This window comes from Doryrhamphus excisus, linkage group LG8 (genome assembly GCF_037039965.1).
Source record: "Doryrhamphus excisus strain RoL-2023G ecotype Guam linkage group LG8, RoL_Dexc_Guam_v1.1, whole genome shotgun sequence".
NCBI lineage: Eukaryota > Metazoa > Chordata > Actinopteri > Syngnathiformes > Syngnathidae > Doryrhamphus > Doryrhamphus excisus.
Window position 1 is genome coordinate 886438 of NC_136364.1, and position 26231 is coordinate 912668.

General features: G+C 38.2%; 1 protein-coding gene across 1 annotated transcript in view; it reads left to right on the forward strand.

Moving 5' to 3' along the window:
• Positions 1-26231, forward strand: part of schip1 (schwannomin interacting protein 1) — a 248954-nt gene that overhangs the window by 72051 nt on the left and 150672 nt on the right. Inside the window, exons 6-8 of the mRNA XM_058079059.2 lie at positions 3387-3451; positions 5158-5226; positions 5460-5595. Coding sequence (XP_057935042.2) covers positions 3387-3451; positions 5158-5226; positions 5460-5595 — 270 coding nt within the window. The remainder of the gene's footprint in view (positions 1-3386; positions 3452-5157; positions 5227-5459; positions 5596-26231) is intronic.

Consider the following 26231-nt stretch of genomic DNA (forward strand, 5'->3'; position numbering starts at 1 on the left):
CGCTCCCTTGCTACATGGCGGTTTTTGATAAGTTATTTCATGAATAAATGATCACTCTTTTGTGGTTGAATAAAGCAAATTCTATTCACTTTTGGCCTAAATTAAATACGGCTAAATGAAGTAAAAATGTAAAGCTCGAATACAAATACACGGCAGAAGAAGATGTCTTATTCTACATTGGCCACTAGGTGTCGGTGTTTGGTCGGACAGGCACTGGACTTCTTGATAAGGTTCCCAAGGGAACACATTTACTGTGACACTCCTCTACTGGGAGTTTTATTTACATTTTAGTTGTGTCTACTACATTGGGTAATACAAGTGTAAAGCCGTTTTAAAGTTGCAAGGAAGTATGCTGTCGATAGGTGACTATAGGGGTGTTATTTCATGTCTAGAGGGCTCTAATAATGTTAAAAACTGAATTAAGGTTGAATCCTACTTATTGCAGTCGGGTCCGGAACCATTTAACCACCGTGAAAGAGGAACAATGATATAGTTACAATCTGTTGTTGTCAAAGCAAACATCTCAGCTATCTTATCTTGGAAAACAACTGTTTGCATCGGTTACGGTTGCTGTAAACGTTATGCTCCTCTCCAGCGTGAAGAACACCAGATGCATTCATGGACATTGGGTTATTCCATTATTTTTTTGCAGACAATCGACCCACGTCTTAGTAACTCATCTGTGGCTTGATGGTTGAGTAGGCATTTTAGGGAACCAAATATGCAATTCCTTGTTTATGGTGGTATAATTGGTAATGGTAATGGTTTTATTTCATTTGAACATGCATCAGATTACAATTGAATGCATCCCATAATCAGTTCACAGTTCATGTCCCAAAGGAGTAGGAAGAAGCAAAGCTTATTAAATCCTACCCCTCCATCTGGTACTTTTACAATCACTAACTGTTACATTTGTTCACTTCCTGCTTTCATAATATAGTTAAATTTTTTATTTATTTTTTTGTCCCGTACCAAAGTACTGGGTGATATGAGCATCCAATGCCATAATGGGTACCATAGTGCGTGTCAATATAGTGATATATATAGCACATCATGACTGGTTCAAGACTCTTCATCCTTGTATTTAGCAAACATCAACTGCTTGTATTGTTTCGTAAATTTTCTACAATATGTCCCCTATAACACTAAATTAAACCATAGCCACCCCCCCTCTCTTGCGGTGCTGTCATTTGTCTTTAACTTCTGCATCTGTTAGCTATTTTTGGTCCTTTGTGCTCCCTTTTCCAGTCTGCCTTACTTTTTAAAAATGCTTCGAAGCCTCTCTTCTTTGCTGCTCCCTATGTCAAATTCCCAAATGCCACATTTGAAAGTGTGTAAGGTGGAGACGGGTGGACTCGAGGTGCCAGAGACAGCAGTCTTTTCAGGCTAGCATGACATAGATAGCTTTGTTAGACACTGACACTGATCACAGCAAGGTTTCCATCTCCAGCTGGGCCGCCGTTTTAGCCACGGATCCTCTTTTCATCGGCGGCAAGCACCCTTAAAGACTGAAAACAGCACATTGAAGCAACCATTGATCACTAATCAAAGGGCTTGATTCTACCTAATGAGCTACTTGTTTCTTCTGGGAGGCGGCGTAATGAGAAAAACAGCACTGGCTGGGAAAATCAGCTCTCAAAATAAGCCCTATCTTTTTGTAATTTGGCCAAATGAGGGAGATTATGGAGGTGTGCTCTTTTTGGGGAATTAGGTAATATTTTATCCCGGCTATAAAAGTGACCTCATCAGGCAAATAGTGCCTAAAATGTTAGACGTATAATATAAACAGGTTTATTATGTGATATTCCACCATTCATAAGTCCCGACTGTTTGTGTGTATGTGCGTGGAGACAGGACAATTGGGTTTGCTGATGTTGTTTTGTTTTTGGGACAAAGGGATTGTTGATGGACAACCTGCTCGTCATCCTTACAATGTCTGTTTTTTTTAATATGACATAATAAAAAATTTAAATGTCATAAAATGTAAAAAATTAATAAATTAAATAATTAAATTATTAATAATAAATATTTAATTGTATAATAACTTTTAAAAAATAAATACAAAAATAAAATTTAAATAAAATATAAAATTTAATTGCATTAATTTTAATGTAATTTAAACAAATGAATGAATAAAAAGTAAATGAAAAAATGGGAAAAACTCAAGTTAAAAATGACAGTTAAAAACAAAACTGTATGTTTTTAATTGTAAAAAGAATAAATAAATATAAATTAATATAACTAATATTATATATTGTTATAGAATATTATTATTATAATATGTTTTATTAATATTATTAATATATTAATATTATTATATAATAATATTAATATTGATATGTTAATATTAATATTAATCAATAGAAAATATAAATAAAATTTAAAAACTGAATTTAAATGTAATTAAAAATAATAAAATAAATATAACTTGAGTACCGCTAATATGTCTATTATCATTCATTAGGACAGACAGTTTACGTATTACATCCAGTTAGCATTTGCTAACAAACATTAGAATCAAACAATATTTTTTTTTCTACATAACTTGCCGCTAGAAATTAATGCATCTTAGCACCGAGTCAGTGTATCCGTATAAGCAATAAAGATAAAAATGACCTTGATCTCTTGGAGCCAGGCCACATCAGGATGGCTGACTGATGTCACATGACACCTACAAGTGATGTTTAGGCAAGGGACCCAACCTACCTCGGTGAGCTTGCGATTGACGTAATGAGGACTCCTGGTTTAGAATATGAAGCTTTCATGTTCTAGCACACTGCAGTGGACCCTGGCCATTCTGCCCTCGTTCTTTTCAAAATGAGACTTTTTGCTTTGGCCGACCTGGTTTCTCATCGACAGACGAATGCAAGAATGACACGTCATGTTGCAGCTCTGCAGGCGCTGTAATGTGCCGTAGCTGCAGCTCGCTGGCCTGACGTGAACCTCTTGGCTCGTCAGGAGGAACTGCTCCACTTAAACTTTGTTGCTCCCTTGTAATTGAATTAGTCTGCTCAATTATGTCGAGGCAGCCTTGTCCTCATTAGGATGGAGCAGATGGGGGGTGGCTGGGGGGGGGTTGGGGAGCTGCGGCATTAGAGCAGTTTAAAGTCTTTTGGGTGAAAGTTTTTGTTGCGCACTCACCACCACATCTGCCGTGCGTACTGTTGTGTCTTCTTGTGCGTCTCTGTTTAACTTCCATCTTGCCTTCAGGGCCGTGCGCAGCCTAAAGAAGACACAAAATAAAATAAAACACTGAGGCAGCAACATTCTCCCAAAAGTTGACTTCCCAGAAAGAAAATCCAACCAACTCAAAGCGGATCTCAGCACAATGATCACACAAACAGTTATCAACTAGTGATGTCTGGCCCCCTCTGTGTCTCGTACAGGAGCAGCTCCAGAGCCTGCACAGTGCCTTCCAGCTTGTTAATGATGGAGGCTTCCAGCTGCAGACGTGAGTGGACACGCACACGCACACACGCACACACGCACACACGCACACACGCACACACACACAACACACAACAACAGCACACAGCATCGTGCTCACGTGTCGCATTAAAAGTCAATTTTGTACAGATGGAATCTCTGCTAGTTACTGATAAACCAGACTGGGAATTGGTTGGTTTATATCCTCCACTTAACTACTTCCTGACTTCCTGACTTCCTCATACGTGAATTTCCATCAACTAGGATATTGCTGTTTGGGACATTTAAACATTATTAGAGCCCTCTAGACATAAAATAACACCCCTACAGTCACCTGTTTACACAATATAGTAGAAATAGTAAGAGAAAATAAGCCATTAGAAGGAGCAGAATGGGTGCTGAACAGGAAGTGATGTCGGGTGTTTCACAAGTTTTCACAAAAGTTTTACCACCCCTTTTTTTTGCCACATTTATTGTGCTACAGTAGCCTGTGTTATTATGATGTTATTATTCTATTGGGGGATCATTTAAACCTGCTATATAATCCTGTTGTTCGCGCAATCACTTCTAGTGACATTGGCCACACCTAGTGGCCAATGTACAATACTACATCTTATATTGTATTTTATTTTAAATTGGCAATTTTTAGGCTTGAAAATGCCACATTTAGGCAAAACTAATAGTTATTTTTTATCCTACTAAAATTACATAATTTTTCATAATAATTTTAGGACTTTTTTTGACTTTTTGTTTTCAGTATTTTAATTTTTACTCTCAAAAAATACCAGCCTTTTTTCCATTTCTTTTTTTTTACTTTCTTGTCATTTTTTTCTTTTAGTTATAACTTTATTCCCATCATATTTTTGTATTTTTGTAATTTTGTGTATTTTTCCCCTCTTAATTATGAGTGGTCTTATATTGTATTTTTATTAAAATTAGCAATTTTTAGGCTTGAAAATGCTACATTTGGCAATTGGCAAATTGGCAAATTGGCAATTTTTAGGCTTGAAAATGCCACATTTAGGCAAAACTAATAGTTAATTTTTATCCTACTAAAATTACATAATTTTTCATAATAATTTTAGGACTTTTTTTTGACTTTTTGTTTTCAGTATTTTAATTTTACTCTCAAAAAATACCAGCCTTTTTTCCATTTCTTTTTTTTTACTTTCTTGTCATTTTTTTCTTTTAGTTATAACTTTATTCCCATCATATTTTTGTATTTTTGTAATTTTGTGTATTTTTCCCCTCTTAATTATGAGTGGTCTTATATTGTATTTTTATTTAAATTAGCAATTTTTAGGCTTGAAAATGCTACATTTTGGCAAAACCAATAGTTAATTTTTATCCTACTAAAATTACGTTATTTTTCCTCATAATTTTTGGACCTTTTTTTGACGTTTTGTTTTGAGTATTTTAATTTTACTCTCAAAAAATGCCAGTCTTTTTTCCATTTCTTTTTTTTTTTTTACTTTTTTTTCTTTTTTTTTTAAATATAACAATATTCCCATCATATTTTTGTAATTTTTTTTCCCTCATAATTATGACTGTCTTCCCATATTTTTACTTTATTTTTGTAATGTTTTTCACAAGGATACTTTATTGGTTTTGTTTGTCTATTATAATATTATGACTTTATTTTTAATTAATATTTCACCGTTATGCTATTAAAATGACTTTATTACTTTAATCAAAGCATCCCCAGTACTTCCACTGTTTCCTCCGCCACAGTGCCGACCTGACGGTGGACGTGGACCACATCAACATGAACGTGCCCCCGTTTGAGACCAAGGTGTTAATGTGAGTATCACCTTAAAGGTCTGCTGAGAACTTTACAACCTCTCTAAACTTTTACCGGAGGCCAGCCCACGTAAATCTGACAAGTTGATGGATGTTTAGGGAGACATTTTACAAAATAATAAAAAAAAAAAAACACACATTTGTAGGCTCAGGTAGTAATGTGACATGGATGGTTTGAGATGGTGGATTTAATGTGTGTGTGTGTGTGTGTGTGTGTGTGTGTGTGTGTGTAGCATCCAGCGAGCCTGGCGTGATTTCCTCCAGAAGCAGGAAGTGGAGAAGAGGAGCCCCTCACCGTCTTCCCTTTCTTCTTCGGACAAGATGAGCATGTCCATCAGCATGGCCACCCTCTCCGATGGCAGCACCCCGGTAAGTCATGCTGACCTTTGACCTTGGAAAGAGCACGGCTTCCCGGCACTTGTTTGTCATGAAAGTTTGAAGTTTGCTTTCATTCTGGATGAAAGTGCTTGGAATCGTCCCGAGTGACCGTATAGTGGCTCGTTGGAGGAATGGAAGGATGGAGGAATAAAGTGGCGTGTTCAGCTGTTCAGTCAATGCCTTTCTCAAAGATATTAATTATTTTATTTAGATATTTTTCTTTTTTGTTGTTTACTGAGTTTCAGTAAGTGAGTAAGTTTTGACTTTTGTGCGTGTTTGGACGTTTTTCTGGCTCTGTCATGTAAATATGATATGCTGTTTCCTCGCTGTCCAGAAGGTGGCAGCATATCCCAGCTAATTCCCTCACAAGCAAAGCCAACACACTTGAATTGAGTTGAGCAGGCATTGTCATTCAGCACGTCTTCTCTACATTTAACCGGACTACAAGAAATCCCCGGGATTTTCACAACAAAAGCGTATTCTTCTGGTTATTATAATTCCACTCTTGCCTGTCGCAGTCGGAGGGCTTTCGGGCTGAAGTGTACGTACTCTTCTGGCCTAATCTCCGAGACCAGAGTCAACAGGCGGTTTAATGCTCAGGGACGGCTTTGGTAGGATGATACTAGTCCACTGCGTCGCCGAGGAGGACTTATTAAATCTGGATGTAGTGGATGGAAGGAGGTCAGGTGGTTGGGAGCGAGGAGGAATAAATGTATGCTGTCAGTGTGTCCTATATGCGGGAAGTATGTGTGCATTTTCCCTTTGGGATGGCGGGGAAATGCTTGGCTCAGTGAGTCTGACCTGCTGACAAGGGCAGATAATCATCACCAAGGGTGTGTGTGTGTGTGTTGATATTCCTTCATTTTTTAAATACAATGTTCCCTCGTTAATAATAAAAGTCGCCAACTGTATTTGTTTACAATGAATACATATCACTTTCCACATTTCATCACATTCCTCTTTGGTTTAAATTCAAATAAGTTCAAATTTTGTTTGAATTTTAATGATCAATTACTCACTCCTCCAAAGTGCCTTGTTCCAGTGCCTTTCGGTTGTAGTGTTTTTGTGTCTTTGTTAAATATTGTTACAATGTTGTATTCTTTCCCAACCTTTATACTGTCTTTTTTGCTCTTCACTCCCGCTATGCTGCCTCTTCTCCTCCAAATCTCAGCGATGATATCCGATCGCTCAGCATAGCGAAGGGGTCAGTATGGCACAAAAACAATAAGAAAGTAATAAATAAAGCACTATTAAACACTAAAAATGATGCAGAAGATACGGAGCTGCCGTAACTAGCTTGAAATCAGGCGGCGCCATCTTGAAATATGACATCTCCGCATCAAATCCAGTCGATATCAATATGAACCATATCAATATTTTTAAAATATCCATATATCGCCCAGTCCTAGGCTCTGTACATTTTCCTTCTTTTCTTTTTTAATGTTATGTAAATTAAAATGACCTTATTTTTCTTTATTTCTTTGTTGTTGCTTTTTCTTTCTTATTGTAAATTTTCTTCTCAAAATGTTGATATAATATTTGAACTTTATCTGTGTAATATCCTTATTTTTTCCAGAATTTTAAAAAGTATTTTAAAAAGATGACTTTATTCATTGTTTGTTTATTTGTTGCTCATATTACAAGCTTTTGAAACCTTTTTCTCTAATATTTAAACTCTATGCTACCAAAATGATATGACTTTTTTCCATCATTTGCTCATTTACTCCCAACATTTTTCTGTTGATATTTTGACTTTATTCTCCAAAATGACAGTTAGGTTTTTTTTTTTATTTATTTATGCTTTTGTTATTATTATTTTTTTAACCATTTCAACTTTCTTTTTGTAAATTTCTTGCCATAATTCTGTCTTTACTCCCAAAACATTTTTATGGGACCTTATTCTGCTAAAAGTACGACTAATCTTGCAGTAGTTTATTCTTGTTGTTGTAATTGGATTTTTAGAATGTGCCACAAAGCGTGCAGCAAAGCGCTTGTGTGACACTGCAGCATGGCTGCAGATGAATGCACGTATGTTGCAAGCATATAAAACATGTTGGACCGAGCCGATGCGAGGCCTGAATCGCCTTTAAGTGATCTTTCACTCTCAGGCTTCACAATCCCGTACAAGCCAGCAAGGGTGGATGTCTCTCTTTATGATCGATCCCCGCTCTCCATAGCAACACCACGCAAGGGAGGAAGAAATTATAGCTTTCATTAAGGGGAAACCTAACAAAAGTCGGGATTTTATGCTGCCATATGAATCAGCTGTCTGGATTTTATTGTTTCATAATATTGCAGCAGCACACCAACGCACGGCAATCACCTCTACACCCACACAAGCTAGCATGAACACAAACATGTCAACATAAGGATGATTCCAGCTTCGATTTCAGCCCGTCCAGATGATTGATGCTTTTTTTACATCCACTCATCTATCAGTGCCATTTGGGGGACTGTTTGAAGGCTCTTTTCAACCAGGACTGCCACTAAATTACAAAATTAATGATGACACAAAATAAAAATAAAAAAATCATAAATGCTTGTCTAAATGCTCACTGCACATTTTAAAACTCTAATTAAAAATATAATAAAATATATTAAGAATAGTTAATACAAGTAAAAGTAAATAAAAAAATTTAGGAGCATAAAATTTAATCAATAAAAAAGATTATTTAGTTAAGGTAATATTATGAGAAACTATTTATGGAAATGTTATAATACTATGGGAATATAGTCAAAATATTACGAGAATAAAAATGACAACAAGTATGTTGTAAATATAATTTAAATCAATTTTACAAGAATAAAGTCAAAATACCGTGTACTATAATGAGATTAAAGTTAATAATCTGGCCTAGAGTTGAAAATGTACAGAAAAAAAAATAATGACAACCAAAACAAAAAATAAAGTTGTATTTTTTTTATATAGGTCAGGAAAAAATATAATGTTACAGAAATAAGGTCAAAATATTATGGGAATATTATGAGAAGTCATATTTCTGAGAAGAAATTTGAAGGGATGAATGATGACATAATTGGAAAATTAAAAATAAAAAATCCAGGAAAAAAAATAGATGGAATTTTCCAAGAATAAAGTTAAAAGGAAAAGAATAAAATAACAATTTGAAGAGAATAAACATATAGTGTTACGGAGGAAAATAATGTTATTTTAATAGCATTTCACAAGACGTTTTCTGTTGTGTTGCGTCACAAAATATCAAAGTTGCACCCCTCGGTTAGTGGTTCGCTCGGGGGAGCTGTCCAGTGTGTTGGTGCTGATCCAGCGGAAGCTCGCCGCTAGAGGGCGCTAATCGACCACCATTGCTGGATAGCTAGATAAAATGACACATCTTTATTTGTCCTGCTACATTTCTAATGTAATCTATATCTCACATCAGGTAATTGTATATAGTTTGTATGTTGTTAACCTTTTGTCTGCCTTTTCCTGACGTACCGATGACCCCTCCCCGGCCCTGTTCTCTTCACTACTCTCTTAACCCGCCGTGTGCTGGGGTTTATCGGGGCGTGCAGCTGCAGGAAGGCCTGTGCAAGGCTGGCAGGGGAGATAAGATATGTTTGGTGAAACTTTGGTGGGTTTCAAGGGGCGGTAGGTGTGTCTATATGTCTTTATATGCCGCACGTGTACACAAAGCGGTGGCTTCCTCCGCTGAGATTGCACCGTCATTGTTGTTCAGCCGCCTATTTGCTTCTAAAGGTTACCTCGCCCTGGAATAACCTCCCCCACCGCCACCTTTCTTCCCTGGCTAACTCATCAGTACACAAAGCATTTAGAACCTCAGGAGATTACTGAGCCACCAGGCTGTGTTTAACCCCTCATATGTCCTCTCTTTCAGCACATAGTACGGTTATACATACTGCTCTTTTCCGGACTCTAAGCCTTTGGGTTCTTTTGTGTTCCCCACACGAGCCAAGCTGCCGTTGCTATGGTCGGAATGACGAGCCCTCGGGCTCACCTCTGTATTGTATTTACTGTACATTAACCTCACAGCGTCACGCCTTCGCTCGCCATCTTGTACAATTAGCTTGCTGCTGTGCCGGCGGTGCTTTAATGGCCCTTTTTATGCATCACTTTATGCATGGCTCTCCAAGGATGGTTTTCATAATTCCACTCTTTACAAATAGAGTACATATGTGAAGCGATGGTGGCACTCCTCCTGACGATTGTCTGGTGCTTGTGTGTCTCAGCCAACATGGCAGTAGCACCAAGTGACCATGTTAGAATACAGTTGGTCGGGAATTCAAGCAAAGTAGATGCAATGTGATCATGGCCGCACGGGGTCCTAGTGTTTGCATGTTGGCCACAGCTGGAAAAAATGGGTTCAAACCCCCATTTTGGGTATCTCTGTGTGTAGTTTGCAAGTTCACCTTTTGCATGCATGGGTTTTCTCCAGGTTCTCTTGTTATATTACAAAAATATGTATGTCAGGTGAATTGGGGACTCTATTTTTTTTTTTATATGTGCCCTGCCATTAGCTGGCGACCAGTCCAGGATGCACCCCGCCTCTCGCTCGGTCAGCTGGGATAGGCTCCAGCATATCTCCGTGGCCTTAGTGAGGATAAGCGGTATAGAAATGCTATTTTTGTTTTTTTTTTAACTTTTAACAAACTTTTTAACATAGCTTTGTAACATTATTAGAGCCCTGTTGATATGACATAACACCCCTATAGTCACCTTCACACTCATATTACTCAATGTGACAGGTATAAGCATAGTATGTTGGGATACACGATAAATATCAGGAATTATGGCAATGGTAATGGTTTTATTTCATTTGAACATGCATCAGATTACAATTGAATGCATCCCATAATCAGTTCACAGTTCCACATGTCCAAAAGGAGTAGGACGAAGCAAAGCTTATTAAATCCTACCCCTCCATCTGGTACTTTTACAATCACTAACTGTTACATTTGTTCACTTCCTGCTTTCCTAATATAGTTTAAGGTTTTTTTAAATTTTATTTTTGTCACGTACCGAAGTACTCGGTGATATGAGCATCCAATGCTGTTTAGCTGTTTGAAGATGAACTATATCAGCAAGTATTTGTGATTTTAGAAATAAGGAGTTAATTATGACATCATGACAATAAATCTGACAACATTAAACTGATAAAGTTTATTCTCCTAAATTGGCAAAGATGACCATATTGGTCTTGAGAAGAAGAAAGTAAGTCGCCATTAGCATTGGGACAGTTCCTTTACTTTTGAAGAACCATCACAGAGTGAATCTGTGAAATTCAAAGTAGGCATGGATTACCGTAGCGCTTTTCTTGGGAGTCAAACACTCTGTGGGAGACAAACACAGCTCATCAGCATTAAAGCTACAGACACACAGCGTGTTCCCTTTAGGGCTTAACGCAAAGCGTTTAAACTGTATAAACGCCAGCATCAGGACCGACACACTTCCTGTACGCTATCGTGGGACCTCTGATTGAAAATCTAATAATAAAAATACAGAACTAGAATGTAGTCCAGGGTGTACCCCGCCTGTCGCTTGAAGACAGCTGGGATAGGCTCCAGCATAACACAGCAACTCTAATGAGAATAAGCGATATAGAAAAAGGATGGCTGGATATCATTGAAGTCTTATGGAGGAGGAGGCTCACGTGTTTCGTCTTTTTTTTTTCTTTTTTAATTTTCCGGCTGTAAATTGATTGACGAGACAGCCGACACATGCTTTTCTGCTTTCTTCTTATTCCCCAGGAGGGATGATGAGGAGCTTTCTGCACAAGGCAGCAGCTTTAATGGACGTAATCCCTCCTGTCGTAATCTCCCACCTATAGATATAAAGTAGCGTGTGTGGGGGGGTGGGGGCGTGGGGGGGGGGGGGTGACTGCGCTGGCACACCAGCAGAGTTATTGACACATAAAATCATTAGTGACCTTTCCCTCACGGGCACACGTGTGGTGCTCACAGCTGCAGAGGTTACACAATTTCAAGCGCCTTGTCACCGCAAGCCGCCACACTTTGGCAGGATGCTTGAATTAGCTTGGAGAGTTCATGTTCATTCATCTGATGAGATGTGATGATTCTGTAAGGTCAGCTCATCAGCCGCAATAGCATGGCAGGCTCCACATACTCCTTTGAGTACATCAGGGTGTCCAAGGGGCAGGCCGGGGGCAGGGGAATGCAGAAATTGAAAAAAATTTAAAAAAAAGTGTAATTTTAGCAGAATAACATCAAGATATTATGAAAAATATGAAAAGTTTTAGTTACATCATGTTGAAATATAAATTAAAGACTTCCAAAAAGTGTCAATATTATGAAAAACAAATCAAATGAAGTTGTAATATGAAAATGAGGTTATGTTAGTTGTTGAATAAAATGGAATGATCATTGCAAAAATGGCCTAATATTACATTATATACAATAATATGTCTGCATTCTATAAACATTTTTGGAAAATTAATTTGGGGAAAGTTGTAGTGATATGGGAAAGAAATTATAGTATTATAAGAAAAACATCACAATATTGCAAAAATAAAATTTACATTTAAACAATGATTTAAAAAGACAAAAAAAACAACAGCAAAATTTAAAAAATCAACAGTAATTTTACAAGAATAAAGTAGAAAACATATTAAGAGAAAAATGTTTAAATCTAATGAGAAAAAGTCATCATTTTACAATAATACTGTCATAATATGATACACAATAAACAATGTTATTTTAGTAGCCTGATGTTGAAAATGTCAGAAAAGTCAGAAAAAAATGCTAACACATTTTTGTGTAAAATTATGTTGCAGAAAAACGTATGTTAAAAGAATGAAGTGAAGAAAGAAAGTTAATAATATAATATAATATATACACTATATAGTATATTTATATATATATATAATATACAATATACAGCTGTAATTTCCTGAGAATAAATTCAAAATATTAGTTCAAACAAGTTGTATTGTAAGGACACAAGAAAAGATGCAATTTTACTAGAGTCAATTCAAACAATATAATTTTAGTAGCATAGATTTGAAATATAGGTATTTTTAAAGTATAGTTATTTTTTTAAATCTCATGAGATACAAACAAAAGTTGTCATTTCTTGAAAATTTTGCCCAAAGACAGCTGGGATAGGCTCCAGCATACTCCGGTGACCCTAGTGGGGATAAGCGCCATAGAGCATGGATGGATGGATGGATGATGGATGGATGGATGGATGGATGGATGGACATCTTTTGGCATGCTTTTGTATAAAAGCTATAAATATATATTGTATACTGAGCACACAAAAGACAAATTAGCCCCCTGAAACGCCAGCACTGCAGCGTTTGAAAAGCACGAAAAGCTTTTCCAGAGACCTCCGTGGCGGCGCAGCGGCGACTCGGAGCGTTTATCCGGATGTCGTGCACCTTGCTGGGTCACAGTGGGTGGCTCCCTCCGCTCTGTACTTTGGTGATGTGGTAGTAGTAACGTCATGATTACACATTGTGAAATGGTCAAATCCAAATTTGAGTCCTTTTTACCTCCATGTGTGCACAACCTAGAGTTAAATCCGAATTTTAAAAAGGGTAGATCTCAACTTTTTAGATTTTCGTTCCACTTCAGTTCTCACAGTTAATTTCACGTTGTATTACCCAGTTGACTCCACAAGGGGGCACTGTTCTGCTTTGTGTAAAGGAGCTGGCAGGCTCCAAGGGAGGTGTTCCAAGTCCAGTAAACCTGCAATGAAAAAAGGATTCTCATCCCTCTGTGCAAAATGATGGTCTTTTTTTTTATTTATAGGACAGTATCAGAACTGTCTGGATTTGAAGCATAGACGTTGGCCATTTTAGAAATCATGGTCAGCAAGAGAGATGTACAGACAGGCGTGGCGTCCAATCTTCCTCTCTGCTATCAACACCACCTCTTTTTCAAAGACAAGAAGCCGGCATCATCATTTTTCAAGTGAAAAGACAAATACAAAGGCAGTGTTTTTCTCTTTCATGCCTTCCTCCTTTACTCCTTCTCCTTGAGTCTCTCCATCCCAAGACTCGCCAATGAAATATTCAAGTGTTTCTGAATGACGTCAGACTTGTGAAGAAACTACCGGGTTCTCCCCTTTCCATGAAGACATTCCGCAGTTTACACCATCGTCCTGCCGATCTGGAGTCTATGTCTAATTTGGGAGACTAAGGACATAAAGAGCAACAGATTGATACCATAAAAATTCATTCCAGCCTCTGAAATCTATTGATTGGGGTCTTGCTCAGTTAATGAAGGTGATATTAGCCACATTGTGGAAAGTGTCTGCATGTAATACCCTTTATGTGAGGTCTTGTTGGCAATAACCCAGATTCCTTTTTATTATTTGATTATTATCCTCTGCTCCACAAAGTGGTGATTGAAAAAAACCCAAAAAGTTGAATATGCACATTTTGGTGACTGGTGGTTTATCGTTGTGCATTAGTGTTGTGGTGGCCTGATAAACATGAACATAAACATAAATAAACAAATAAACATGATTAGACCAATGTTTACAATAATAACAAATATGTCACTGGACACAACATTAGGTACACCTGCATAACATATTGAGATCTAAAACACGGCACATTTACCTACGCATGGATATAATACCAGCTCTTGCTATGATGTTCTTACACCAGAAGTAATGGGACACACACCTTCCAAAAAGGTCAACTTTTGTCTGGTCAGACCACGGAGTATTTTCCCATCAAGATTGGAGAAAAGCCTTAATGTTCTTTTTGTTCAGCAGTGGTTTTTGCCCAGTGTCTTGAACAAAAAGGTCATGAACACTGACTTTAACTGAGGCAAGTGAGGGCTGCACTTCTTTGGATGATTTTGTGGGGTCTTTTGTGACCTCTTGGATAAGTCGTTGCTGCGCTCTTGAGGTTATTTTGGTTTGCTGGCCACTCCACCGTTTGCCTTTTGTGGATAATGGCTCCGACTGTGGTTTGCTGGAGTCCCAAAGCTTTAGAAATGGCTTTATAACCTTTTTCACACTGATAGATCTCAGTTCATCTCACACAGTAGCTTCAGATAGTTTTCTCTGTCTGAATTCATTCATTCATTCATTTTCTACCACTTTTCCTCACAAGGGTCGCGGGGGGGATGCAGGAGCCTATCCCAGCAGTCTTTGGCCGAGAGGCGGGGTATGAGGATTATTTGGACCTGCTCACACTACCAAGTACGGGATATTGTTAAATGTTTGCTAAAACTCTTGTGTTGGATGGCAGGTGTACCAAATACAAATGATGTATATAGCGCTTCTTTTTGAATAAAATACATGTTTTTTTTCACAACAACAGCCTCGTCCCAGCGCTTTTCCTCTGTGATACTGACAGCTGGGTCTTGCTGTTGTTATTCAAGTCGAACAATGTCGTTGCTTATCCAGGCCCGCTAACAGCCACACTGTCAGCTGCAGTGTTGAGCTTCCTTCCACTCAAGCTGGATGCATGCAGTGACTGCTCCATCGCTTCTGACCATCTAAGCTGGGGTTTCTATTAAAATAGTCAACTGGCAGCACGTTTGAGATCTAGAGAGGATCTTTTTTTTTCTATTTTTTGCTTTATTGGGTTGCCATTTGAAGAGCAGAGGATTCCCGGGAGGGGGAGGAGGAGAGAAGAAGAGTATTGAGCAGAAGGGAGATAAAAGGCGGGTAGAAAAAAAGAGCGCAAGAGCGAGAGCATTCTCCGTCCCACTGACTGATCGGCTCTGCAGAGAGAAATAAACTGATTCGTGATTAATGAAAAGATGGAGGAGAGGTTTCCTTTTTCCTCCTGCCTTCCTTCTCTTATGCTTGTCTAACTCGCTCACCTCCAAAATCCATCCAAGTAATGATATCTGTGTGTAGTGTATGATGTGGGAGATGATTAGAAAAAGAACTTGTAAGAAACTCCTACTGTATTATATCATCCTGACGGATGAACGGAGATAAGGTGTTATCAGGTAAACACCTGAGGGATGGCGGGATGCAAACTTTCAAATAACATTTGTGCTCCTCAGTTAAGCGTGCCAAAAGTCCGGCTCTCTTTTTATTCGCCCACGGCCCTCCATTCTAAAAATAGAACTCAAAACACCACAAATTGGAAAATCTGCAGTAATTTCATGAAAAGAATATGTTAAAATATTGAGATTTTTTTTTCATTTTACGATCATTTTATTGTGAGGAAAAATAACTTTATTTTAATAGCATATAGTTGAAAAAAAAACATTTATATGAGATCCATCCATCTATATTCTATACGGCTTATCCTCATTAGGGCGCGAGGGGATGCTGGAGCCTATCCCAGCTGACTTCAGGCAAGAAGCGGGGTACACCCTGGACTGGTGGCCAGCCAATTGCAATTGGGTGGGAGATTAGGCTGCAGAAAAAGTTATAGTTGTGAAAATAAAGTCCAAAAATTATGTTATAGTTGTGAATAGTTGTTAAAATATTCCACACAAATTTTTATGTATTTGAATGAGGAAAAAAGAGACCATTTTACAAAAATAACTCATAATATTAGGAGGAAAAATAATATTTTAATAAAAAGATTTTTTTTCAAACGTCATATCATAGAAGCAGTCAAAATACATTTGAAAATAATTAATTGGAATAAATTCTAAATTTAATGGGAAATAAAGACATAATGACCCCAAAAATGAAATAGTTTAAAATAAAAAATCCACACACAATAAAGGCAGATAGAGCAAATAGAGCAGCACAAATAGAAACAATTACTGTGACATCATGAGAATAAAGGCACAATATTAAGAGGAAAAAATGTCTTATTCTAATGAGAAAAATTGAGCAATTTTACAAGAATAAACTATAATAAAAAATTAAATGTTAAAGGGAAATAAATTGAGAATAAATTGTTATGGTAATAAAACCATAGTATTATAAAAGTGAAAGATACTAAAGTTATTGATGAAAAAAGTTGAAATATTGGTAGCCTTTAAAAACAAAACAATAGCATATATGGGAAAAAAGAGCAATGAGTCAAACATGGTGGTGGTAGTGTAATGGTCTGGGGCTGATTTGCTGCTTCAAAAAATCCTGAAGGAGAAAAACCAAATGGAGACTTTGGAGTGGCTTAGTCCAAGTCCAGACCTGAATCCTATTGAGATGCTGTGGCATGACCTTAAAAAGGCTTCATGCTGGAAAAGCCTCCAATGTGGCTGAATGACAACAATTCTGCTAAATTCCTCCCCAGCTCTGTAAGAGACTCATTGCAAGTTATCACAAATGCTTGATTGCAGTTTTTTCTGCTCAGGGTGGCCCAGCTTTGTAGTGTTGGATATTTTTCTCCCTTAATCATAAGAAGTTTCATTTAAAAAAGTGTTCAGTTGTGTTGTCATTGACTAATATTTACATTTGTTTGATGATCTGACAAAACACCACAAAGCTAAGATGATTAGTTGAATCAGATGAGATGAAAGGAGGTTGGTGTCAGTATCAACTCAGTATCGGTACCAAACATGAAAAAGTGATTGTGGGCCATCCCTAGTTTATAGTTCTCCCCCGTGCGCCCACAATATCCACAGCAGATGCTCAGATAAGCTCACTTTGCTTTCACTCGGTCATTACCCAGAGTCCATGGCAATTAAAGGATGCTGGAAGCGGGCATCAAACAAATGAGCCCATGATTAAGTCGCTTCCTCAGCCTCCAATAGCACTGGCTGCTGACCAAAACGTCACGGCTCAACTGAAATAGCGTGGTGGTTTTTAATGACGTACAGAAGCATTTCGCCCCTTCCCTGGCCTTGCACATACCCGACATCCATACATTATACATCTTCTCATACTAAATATTGCATCTGAAGAGAAAAACATGACTAAATCAAACTGTTTTATCCCCCTGAAGGATTAGCGGTATGTTTCATTCAATAAAAAGCAAAATGCAACACTTTCTTTCCCAAGCGGGAGAGCACACGTGCTCTTATAAATCCATCCTAACTGCCTGCTGGTACTACGTATTCATCTACAGTACAGGGTAATTATAGCACAACCGGAAGGGTGGTGAACGATTAGCACACAAAGCAGGGACACAAAATCACTATATTATTTATCGGCACCTGCAGGAAGCTATTCCACATTCTCCGCATGAAGGAGTAGCCTATAACGGCCATAAATATGCAAGGTGACAGCGAGTCGTAAACATATGTCAACACAAAACACAATATAGCGCAAAGTGTATGCTCACTAAATTATGTTATAGCGAGATAATGTTATAATGTGGATCATGCACGATATCGCACAAAGCTTTCAGTGTGATCGAGTGAATGATATTATAAATATTGGCAGATGAATACATCTATGATAGTGTTCATTACAGCTGAGCATATCCAAAATGTGTAATAGTAAAGTTAATAGTTTGTTAACAGCTTACCGCCGTGCAGCCCCAGTACAATACTTAAATAATAAAAATATAAACAAGTACAGAAGTAAAAATGGCCAATAGACTTTGCGTAATGATCTGAAATTAGTCAAAAAAAAAAAAAAAAAAAGAAATCAGGAAGGGGCAAAGACACATTTATGCCACTATATTCAATCATGCTTCTCACCTTCAGTACAGTGCTGGCACTGGCTCCATTGTGGCTTATTTTGCAGCCGTGATCAATAAGAAAATCAGACACTTGTAACTGTGTTAGTTAGCAAAACACTACAGACTCGACCACTGATGACATCATAGAACGGAAACAATGATTCACGGTTCCGGTTGCCAGTTCAGTGTATGCTAACAGGCTGATAAGAAGGACGTTTTGTGATAGAAACATGTTAAGAACACAGTAGGACTCACACAACATGTTAATTAGACAAAAAGATGCGTGAGGTATTGTATTGTATACAAACCCGGAACAAAATCGAGGCAAAATTTTGTCACACATTTTTGACATAAAATATTCTAACAGGGGGCACTGTACCTTGAAAAGGGTTAGGCACGCTTGTGGTTCGTCCTGTTCCTTGTATTTTACCCAATTGTGTGGCTGGTTGGTCTCTTCCAAAGCTAGCCTTCTAATATCAGCTTCTCTATGCATTTCATGCAATAGTTATATTATGTTCAACAAATGGGGCAACAGTCCCACTCACAAAGTAAAAACACGGTGGCAAGCAGATTTTCCATGTGAAGTAAAGAAGATCCTCAGAAGTAATCATTCTCTGGCTCCCCACCTTCCCTTGACTCCACACCACAAGAACACTCCATGTTCATCTTTTATGGAAGTAGTCACCCTATGACTGTCACAATTCCGCCAGTGAGGATGTAAAAGCTTCTTTTTTAAACACAGGTCTCAGTTCAAATCAGGATAATTACTTGGGGAGCTTTATAAATGCTTGTATGTACCATGTATATATATATATATATATATATATATATATATATATATGTATATATATATATATATAGCTGCAGCAAGAGCTGACTACACATTCTCAACAGAACATCAAAGACGCTGCCAATGGGCCCCTCGGCACCCCTTCTGTTTGGGATATTCATGGACAGGATCTCAAGAAGCAACCGTGGGGGGGCCTGGAGAGTGTTTTGGAGACTGCATGATATTATTGTCTCAGCTCTTTGCTGGCCCCATCTCACCGTGACGTCCATGCTGGGGTGTTTGGGAACTCAAGTCAGTCAGCACTGGACCACAATAGGGATCATATTTAGTCTTGCTAAATAAGGAGTCTGAATTGTCAGTCAAAAACTACTGAAGATTGCCGACGCCAGTGTTGCCCCTCCTCCACCTGGAGAGGGGTATGCCTTGAAAATCCTGTGGTACAGAATAAGGACGACAATCCACCATGACTTGACGGATATTCACCCTTCAGGATTTATTCTTCCTCTCAATAATAACAACACTTCAGATATCATAAGATGATTACATCAACAATTACCCATTTGTTTCCAGACACATTTTACATAATTCAATTAGCTTGTTTCATGCTATTAACTGTACATTAAGGCTTGCTAGCATTAGCCATTTCACTTCAGTTCAAATGCTCTACAACACATTTTGTAACAAACATTTAGCTGTCAGCTGTTTACTCTAGCAACTTTCTAAACTCTTTACAGCCGTTAAAATATAAATGATCTCTACTTTGTACTAACCTGTGGTACAGAATAAGGAAGACAATCCACGATGACTTGACGTATATTCACCCTCAGGATTTATTCTTCCTCTGTGGTTTTGTCACCTACTCTATACCACCATCGCTGCTAGCACCCCCTAGTGGACTTTGCGGTATTACACCCAAACGCCAACAATGGAGATTTGCTTATTTAAGAAACAAACATATAAAAAAAATAGTAGGGTGTCTTTTTTTCTTTTACAACAGAATTTTATATGTATGATATGAACTATTACTACTCTTAAATGCTCTAAACATATTTATGCATTTTAAACCATGTTACCTTATCTTTTCTGTAATCTTTTATCACCAGCACTTGCCATTGTTCTCCTACATAATATAGGTGGTTTTAACACACTAAGATACAAAGTGAAAGATTAACACATCCCTAAGGAGGGAAAAGAGAATGACGAGGATGGATTGGTGAAATGTGAGCCACACAAACAGATGGATGGATGTCCAAATGGATTGACAGCTGGAAGTGATGGATAGACTTATAGATGATGGACAGACAAATGAGCGTATACATCGTGAATAGCGGGATGGATAACTGGGTGGACTGACGGCTGGACAAATGGGAGCACAAATGATGAATGGGTGAATGCATGAACAGTTCAATGGGTAAAGGACGGGCTGGTAGATGGACAGGTAGATGATAGATTGATATGGAGGATGGATGAACAGACGATAGGATAAATAGGTGTCTGGATGTACAGACAGATAAATGAATGGATGGATGGAGGGCTGCGATAGACAAATGGGTCGGTGGATGGAGAGATAATTGGGAGGACGACGGGTGGACATACCCATACATGGATGGACGGGCAAATGAGTGGATGGACAGATGGATGATGGTTGGCTAGGAAGGACATGGATCCATCCACATGGATGGATGGATGAATGGAGGAAAAGGTGGATGGATGAGTGGACAGATGGGTGTCGGGAGGATGAAGTAACAGATGAAAGAATGACAGATGACTAAAGACAGAAATTGATGAATGAATGGATAAATTATGTGGAATGACACATGAATGAATGGATGGATGAAAGACAGACAGAGTTTGATTGATGGATAGATGAATGAATGAATTAATAGATGGATGGATACAAGTGACAAGTGGATGCCATTGCAAGTATTTACAAGATGAGTCCAGGGAAATACGTAGTACGTTTGCCTTTAAATAAAAAAAAAATACTACTGTTTACATTTTTGCAGGCTGTCTTACAACCAGCTCCACACGGCACTGAGATCAATGCATGGTAGATGTTGGGAGTAGAAAGAAAACACCTGACAGTTTTGCTATGACAGTATTTTCTCCCGAGTCGACATCCTGATCCGTGAGAACTCACAAAAGACGAGGGAGGGGAAAAAAGGATGTGAGAGAGCAGATGGCATATGTGAATGAAGCCAATTCACGATGCTATCTGTGCCGTCAACACTCCCGTGGAGGGGAATACCATCACTATTAGTGCTGAGAAAAAGGCAATTCAACCCCTAGAACATCACCCACGAAGGTAGTAGTGCAGCATCAAACGCTAGGATAAGCTAGTAGTAGTTTGCCCGTGTCGCTTCTGTTTTATTAATGTTATATTTGGACTTAACTTACTTTGTGTCCTACTTCTGTTGCTATTAATTTATTGTCTCCTTCTCCCTGTCTGTACTCCGGGGACCGGTATGCTAATATGTGTGGATATTGTGCGTTTGCATTAATGAAGTCTTCATCATTTGTGGCATATTTCCTTGTGAAGCCTGTGTATATACGTACGCTATAATAATGCAATGCCGTACCTCGTTTTTTCACATTGAAAGTAATATTTACTGTACATTGTTTCTGGGTTGGGGCTGCACAGCGGTTGAGTGGTTAGCACGCAGACCTCACAGCTAGGAGACCCAGGTCCAATCCCAATCTCGGCCATCTCTGTGTGGAGTTTGCATGTTCTCCCCGTGCATGCGTGGGTTTTCTCCGGGTACTCCGGTTTCGCCAGTGTATTTTTTGAACGGTAAAAGTGACCACTGCAGTGACAGTTGGAGTTTCATGGGGGGGGAGTCGAAGATAATTTCATCTGAAAAAAAGGGGGGCGATGCAAATAAAGTTTGGGAACCACCATTTCAAGAATAATTTCCAAATAAAACACTGCCAAACACCAAGACACAAAAGTCGCTAAGTTATAATAAATAAATATAAATAAATATAAATAAATATAAATAAATATAAATAAATATAAATAAATATAAATAAATATAAATAAATACAAATAAATATAAATACATATAAATAAATATAAATAAATATAAATAAATATAAATAAATATAAATAAATATAAATAAATATAAAAACATGCTAGGTTAATTGGAGACTCCAAATTGTCCATAGGTATGAATGTGAGTGTGAATGGTTGTTTGTCTATATGTGCCCTGTGATTGGCTTGTACCCCACCTCTTGTCTGAAGACAGCTGGGATAGGCTCCAGCACCCCCGCAACCCTCGTGAGGATAAGCGGTAGAAAATGAATGAATGAATGTTTCTGGGTTGGAGGTTTTATTCTGTTTACCTTTTATTTAGATACCAACATTGAGCGCTCATGGCTCACGTTGATTCTCAAATGAAAATACCGATGCTTTTGATACCACAGTCATTTGAAGTACTATTTGTCTGAAACGTTTGTCTACTGAAAAGATAGTAATTCTTAAAAATAAATAATTTATTTCAATGGTTTGACTAGTTTACCAGTTCCTATTTTCACGTGACTGTCGCGGTCGGGCTCGAGAGCTTTGCGGTGCGACTCCAGGATGCAGAGATAGATAGAACAGGACCAAATGCAGGTAAAACGTTGAATTTAATGATAATAACGGCAGCAGCAGGATACAACAGTCCCCTACCCCGCTGTCTGAGGACCCCTCTGAACTTGTCTCCTACGACAACAATACCCGCTCCTCCAATGTCTTGATGAAATGGGCAGTAAAAAAAACTAAATAGTCGATTTCCTACAGCAATACAAAGATGCTTTAAACACGGCCCGGTCACAATACGACTCTAATCTCATTACATCTGGTTCCAGCAATCCTAGATCTCTTTCTTCAACAATCAACACACCGCTAAAGCATCATCATCCTTCACCACCACCAAATGTAACCGTTTCCTAACTTACTTACAGTCCAAAATTGCCAAAATATACAGTTTACTCAATCCCCCCCCCCTCGGCTCACTCGCTGCCCCCCAACCCTCTGCTCTCTGGCTCCACCCAACGACTCTCCAAATTCACACCCATCTCACCCGTGCAACTCACTGAAGTCCCAACTGGTATCAAGACTCCAACCTGCTCCCTGGATCCTATCCCTTCCTCATTCGTCAAACCCTGCCTCCACATCATCTCTCTGCTGATTATAAGATTTAGAAACTCCTCCCTTACTACTGGCTCCGTTCCACGGTCTCTCAAGCTGGCGGCAATCACCCCCACACTCGAAAGATCTGGTCTTGATTCCAATAACCTCTCTAAGTTCCGTCCCATATCCAACCTCCCCTTTCTGTCCAAAATCCTTCAATCTCACCTCAACTCCAAAAGGATGTTTTAATCCTTCCAGTCCGGCTTCCGTCCCAAACACAGCACTGAAATAGCGCTTCTTAAAATCATATACCTTAAGGTGTTCCCCAAGGTTCCGTGCTTGGTCCTCTCCTCTTCATCCTCTGCATCATCCCTTGTCATGGCCTCAGTTTTCACAGCTACATCGATGTATTCAGCTACACATCTCCGCCACCTCCATCAACTCCAATATCTACTCCATCCTCACCAACTGATTAACTTGGCTGGAACACATCTTCTTCAAACGCAACAGTGACAAAACAGATATTATCATCATGGGTCCCAAAAACATCACAAAATCCATCCATGACTTCAGTCATGGACACAGCGCCACCCTCACTCCATCCCCTCTCATCCGCAACCTTGGCAGTTAACAGTTAACCCAGACTGCATTTTTTCATCGACATAGCCCGACTCCGTCCATCACTTTCATTCTCTGCCGCTGAATCCCTGATCCATGCATTTATTACATCCAGAATCGACTACTGTAACAGTATTCTCTATGGTACACCATCCAAAACCCTCAACAAGCTACATATATTCACAACTCTGCCACCCGCTCTTGTGAACACTTACACTTACACACAATTCACTTATCACGGTCAAATCTGGAAGCAATGAATCTCGATTAACGAGGGACTCTATCCCCAAATGTAGTTTACTCCAAATGATGTGACTGTTGGAGAGTTTGAGTTATGAAGTACTGGACAACAGCCTGACTTATTAATGCATCTGTTAGCCGTCATACATTTATCCAAATCAGGAATACTTAAATATTTATTGAATTCTCAGTTTGCAGTTAGTTTTAATTCATAATTTTAATATTCATGAGCCACACAAGCTCGGTTGTATTTTTTTTTTCTGGAGTTGAGTAGAAGTCAATGAGAAATTCCCACATTATCATGGCATTATCTTCCTTTATAAATAGTTGATACGTCGGAGGAAGGCGCATGCATGGGTTTTGTGCGCACTCATTGTCTGTGAATGTGTGCTCAAGCTGTTTTTTCTCTTCGGTGTGGATAAATATTTCATTGGCTGCTTTCCTCTCTGCAGGAGACAGCTGTCAGGCTGCCATAGAGGCTGCCTTCAGAAAATGACCCGAGTGCGTCTGGCACAGTAAACACATTCAATTTACACATCCATCAATATGAATCCATCTAAAGGCCGATTAAAAAGTACCTCTCAATATACTTCTAATGTGTGTATTAACTTTCATTTTTGCATGAAACGGAGAGGAAAGTGTTCTTGAATTCTCGAGCCAGCCAGGAATCTCGTCAACTGATTTCAACAGGAAGTCTTGAGGGATGGAAGACATAACTTTTGTGACTTGGTTTTTGTTTGGAAATTATTCTTGAAATGGTGGTTCCCAAACTTTATTTGCATATAGTCGGGAATGCCCCAAAGTTTGAAACCCGCTGTATGAGGAAAATCCAGATTAGAGCCTCAAAATAAAAACCAAAGCGTTTCTATTGACTGTGGCGAAAGTTGACGTCCTTTTTTTTTTTTTTTCAATATTCCTATGTTCAGGCAGCATATTATTTCAATAATGTTGCAAGGCTCCATGGCTCCATTAAGAAAAAAGCGTAATAGTGCCTCTTGTGTGTTCTATTTTAGTTTTCATTCCATTTCCATTTGTACTTTCTTTCACATCTGCATCAACGGGTGCATGATGAACATTCATGACACATAAAGCACAATATGTTCAATCCAAGAGAATGGATAGGAATATTAGGGACATATTCATATTGATCAGAGACGTGTGTGAAAGAGGATCTCCCTGAGCGTGTTGATAAGTAAAAAGGTCTAAATGCACGCCTTTCACTTACTGGTAGACGACTCCTCTTTTCAACAAGACGAGTTCCTCAGCGCCAAGAACACGTTGTCCACTACAGCGCTCTATCTCAGGCTCTGCAATATTTAAAAGCTGCCAGCAGTACGCTTCACAATATTGGAATCAGAAAGTGTCCGAGCGTATGTTATCAATAATGTAGAATAAGTGATTTGACCACATGTTCAAATCATTAGATAACACTTGCTGGCTTTGGTAAACATATTGATTTGGACGGTGGCTTTAGCGCCGCATGACAGGGTGCCCTTGAGCAAGACAATATATCAAATATTGAGTTATGTTTGCAGGGTGTTTAGGATAGGGGTGTCCAAACCTTTTCCATGGAAGGCTGCTTACTGCAAAATTAAAAAATGGACGAGTCACCTTTCTTATTTTTTGTTATAGTTTTTCTGTAATATAAATTTTTTTCATAGCATTTTTAATTCATTTTGGCAATATCATGACTTTTCTTTATTTTCTAATTTTTTTTTCTAAAATTGGCAACTTCAGTTGTTTTCATTGTTTTGTTTCTCAAAAATAATGCAATTTTTTTTTAATTTTATTAAATATTTAGAACTTTATGCTTCAAAAAATTCTTCAGAATTGTTCAAAAGTATTCTCGCCAAATGACAACTTTTATTAAAAAAAGATACTTTGGGTCTCATACCTCGCATCCTGGGCTGGAGCTACAAGACCATGATGCCAAGATACGACAGTAATATCATAACCTTTCCCTGACAGAATTTTCTAAAAATTTTTTGTCTTATTACTCATAATTTAACACATTAAAAACGAACATATTTTTTCTTAATATTTAAACTTCATGCTGCTAAATATTACAAGCTTTTCCAAATAATATTATGACGTTTTTTCATTGTATTTTTCAAATGTTCCATGTGTCAGTACAAAGAAGGTCCACGGGCCGTGTTTTGGACACCCCTGGTTTAAGATCGTTATCTAGCTGTTATCAATTCCATACATTTGTGAAGGTATTCAATGAAGGCTGAAAGTGTTCACTTCAACCCAAAAAGGATTATTTCATTTTAAATCCAGACGCAAAGGTTGGCTTTAGATGTATTTCCATTTCACATCATTTACGTCTCTTATAGGTTTGAGAAGCAGCAGCGCTGTTTGCATATTTCA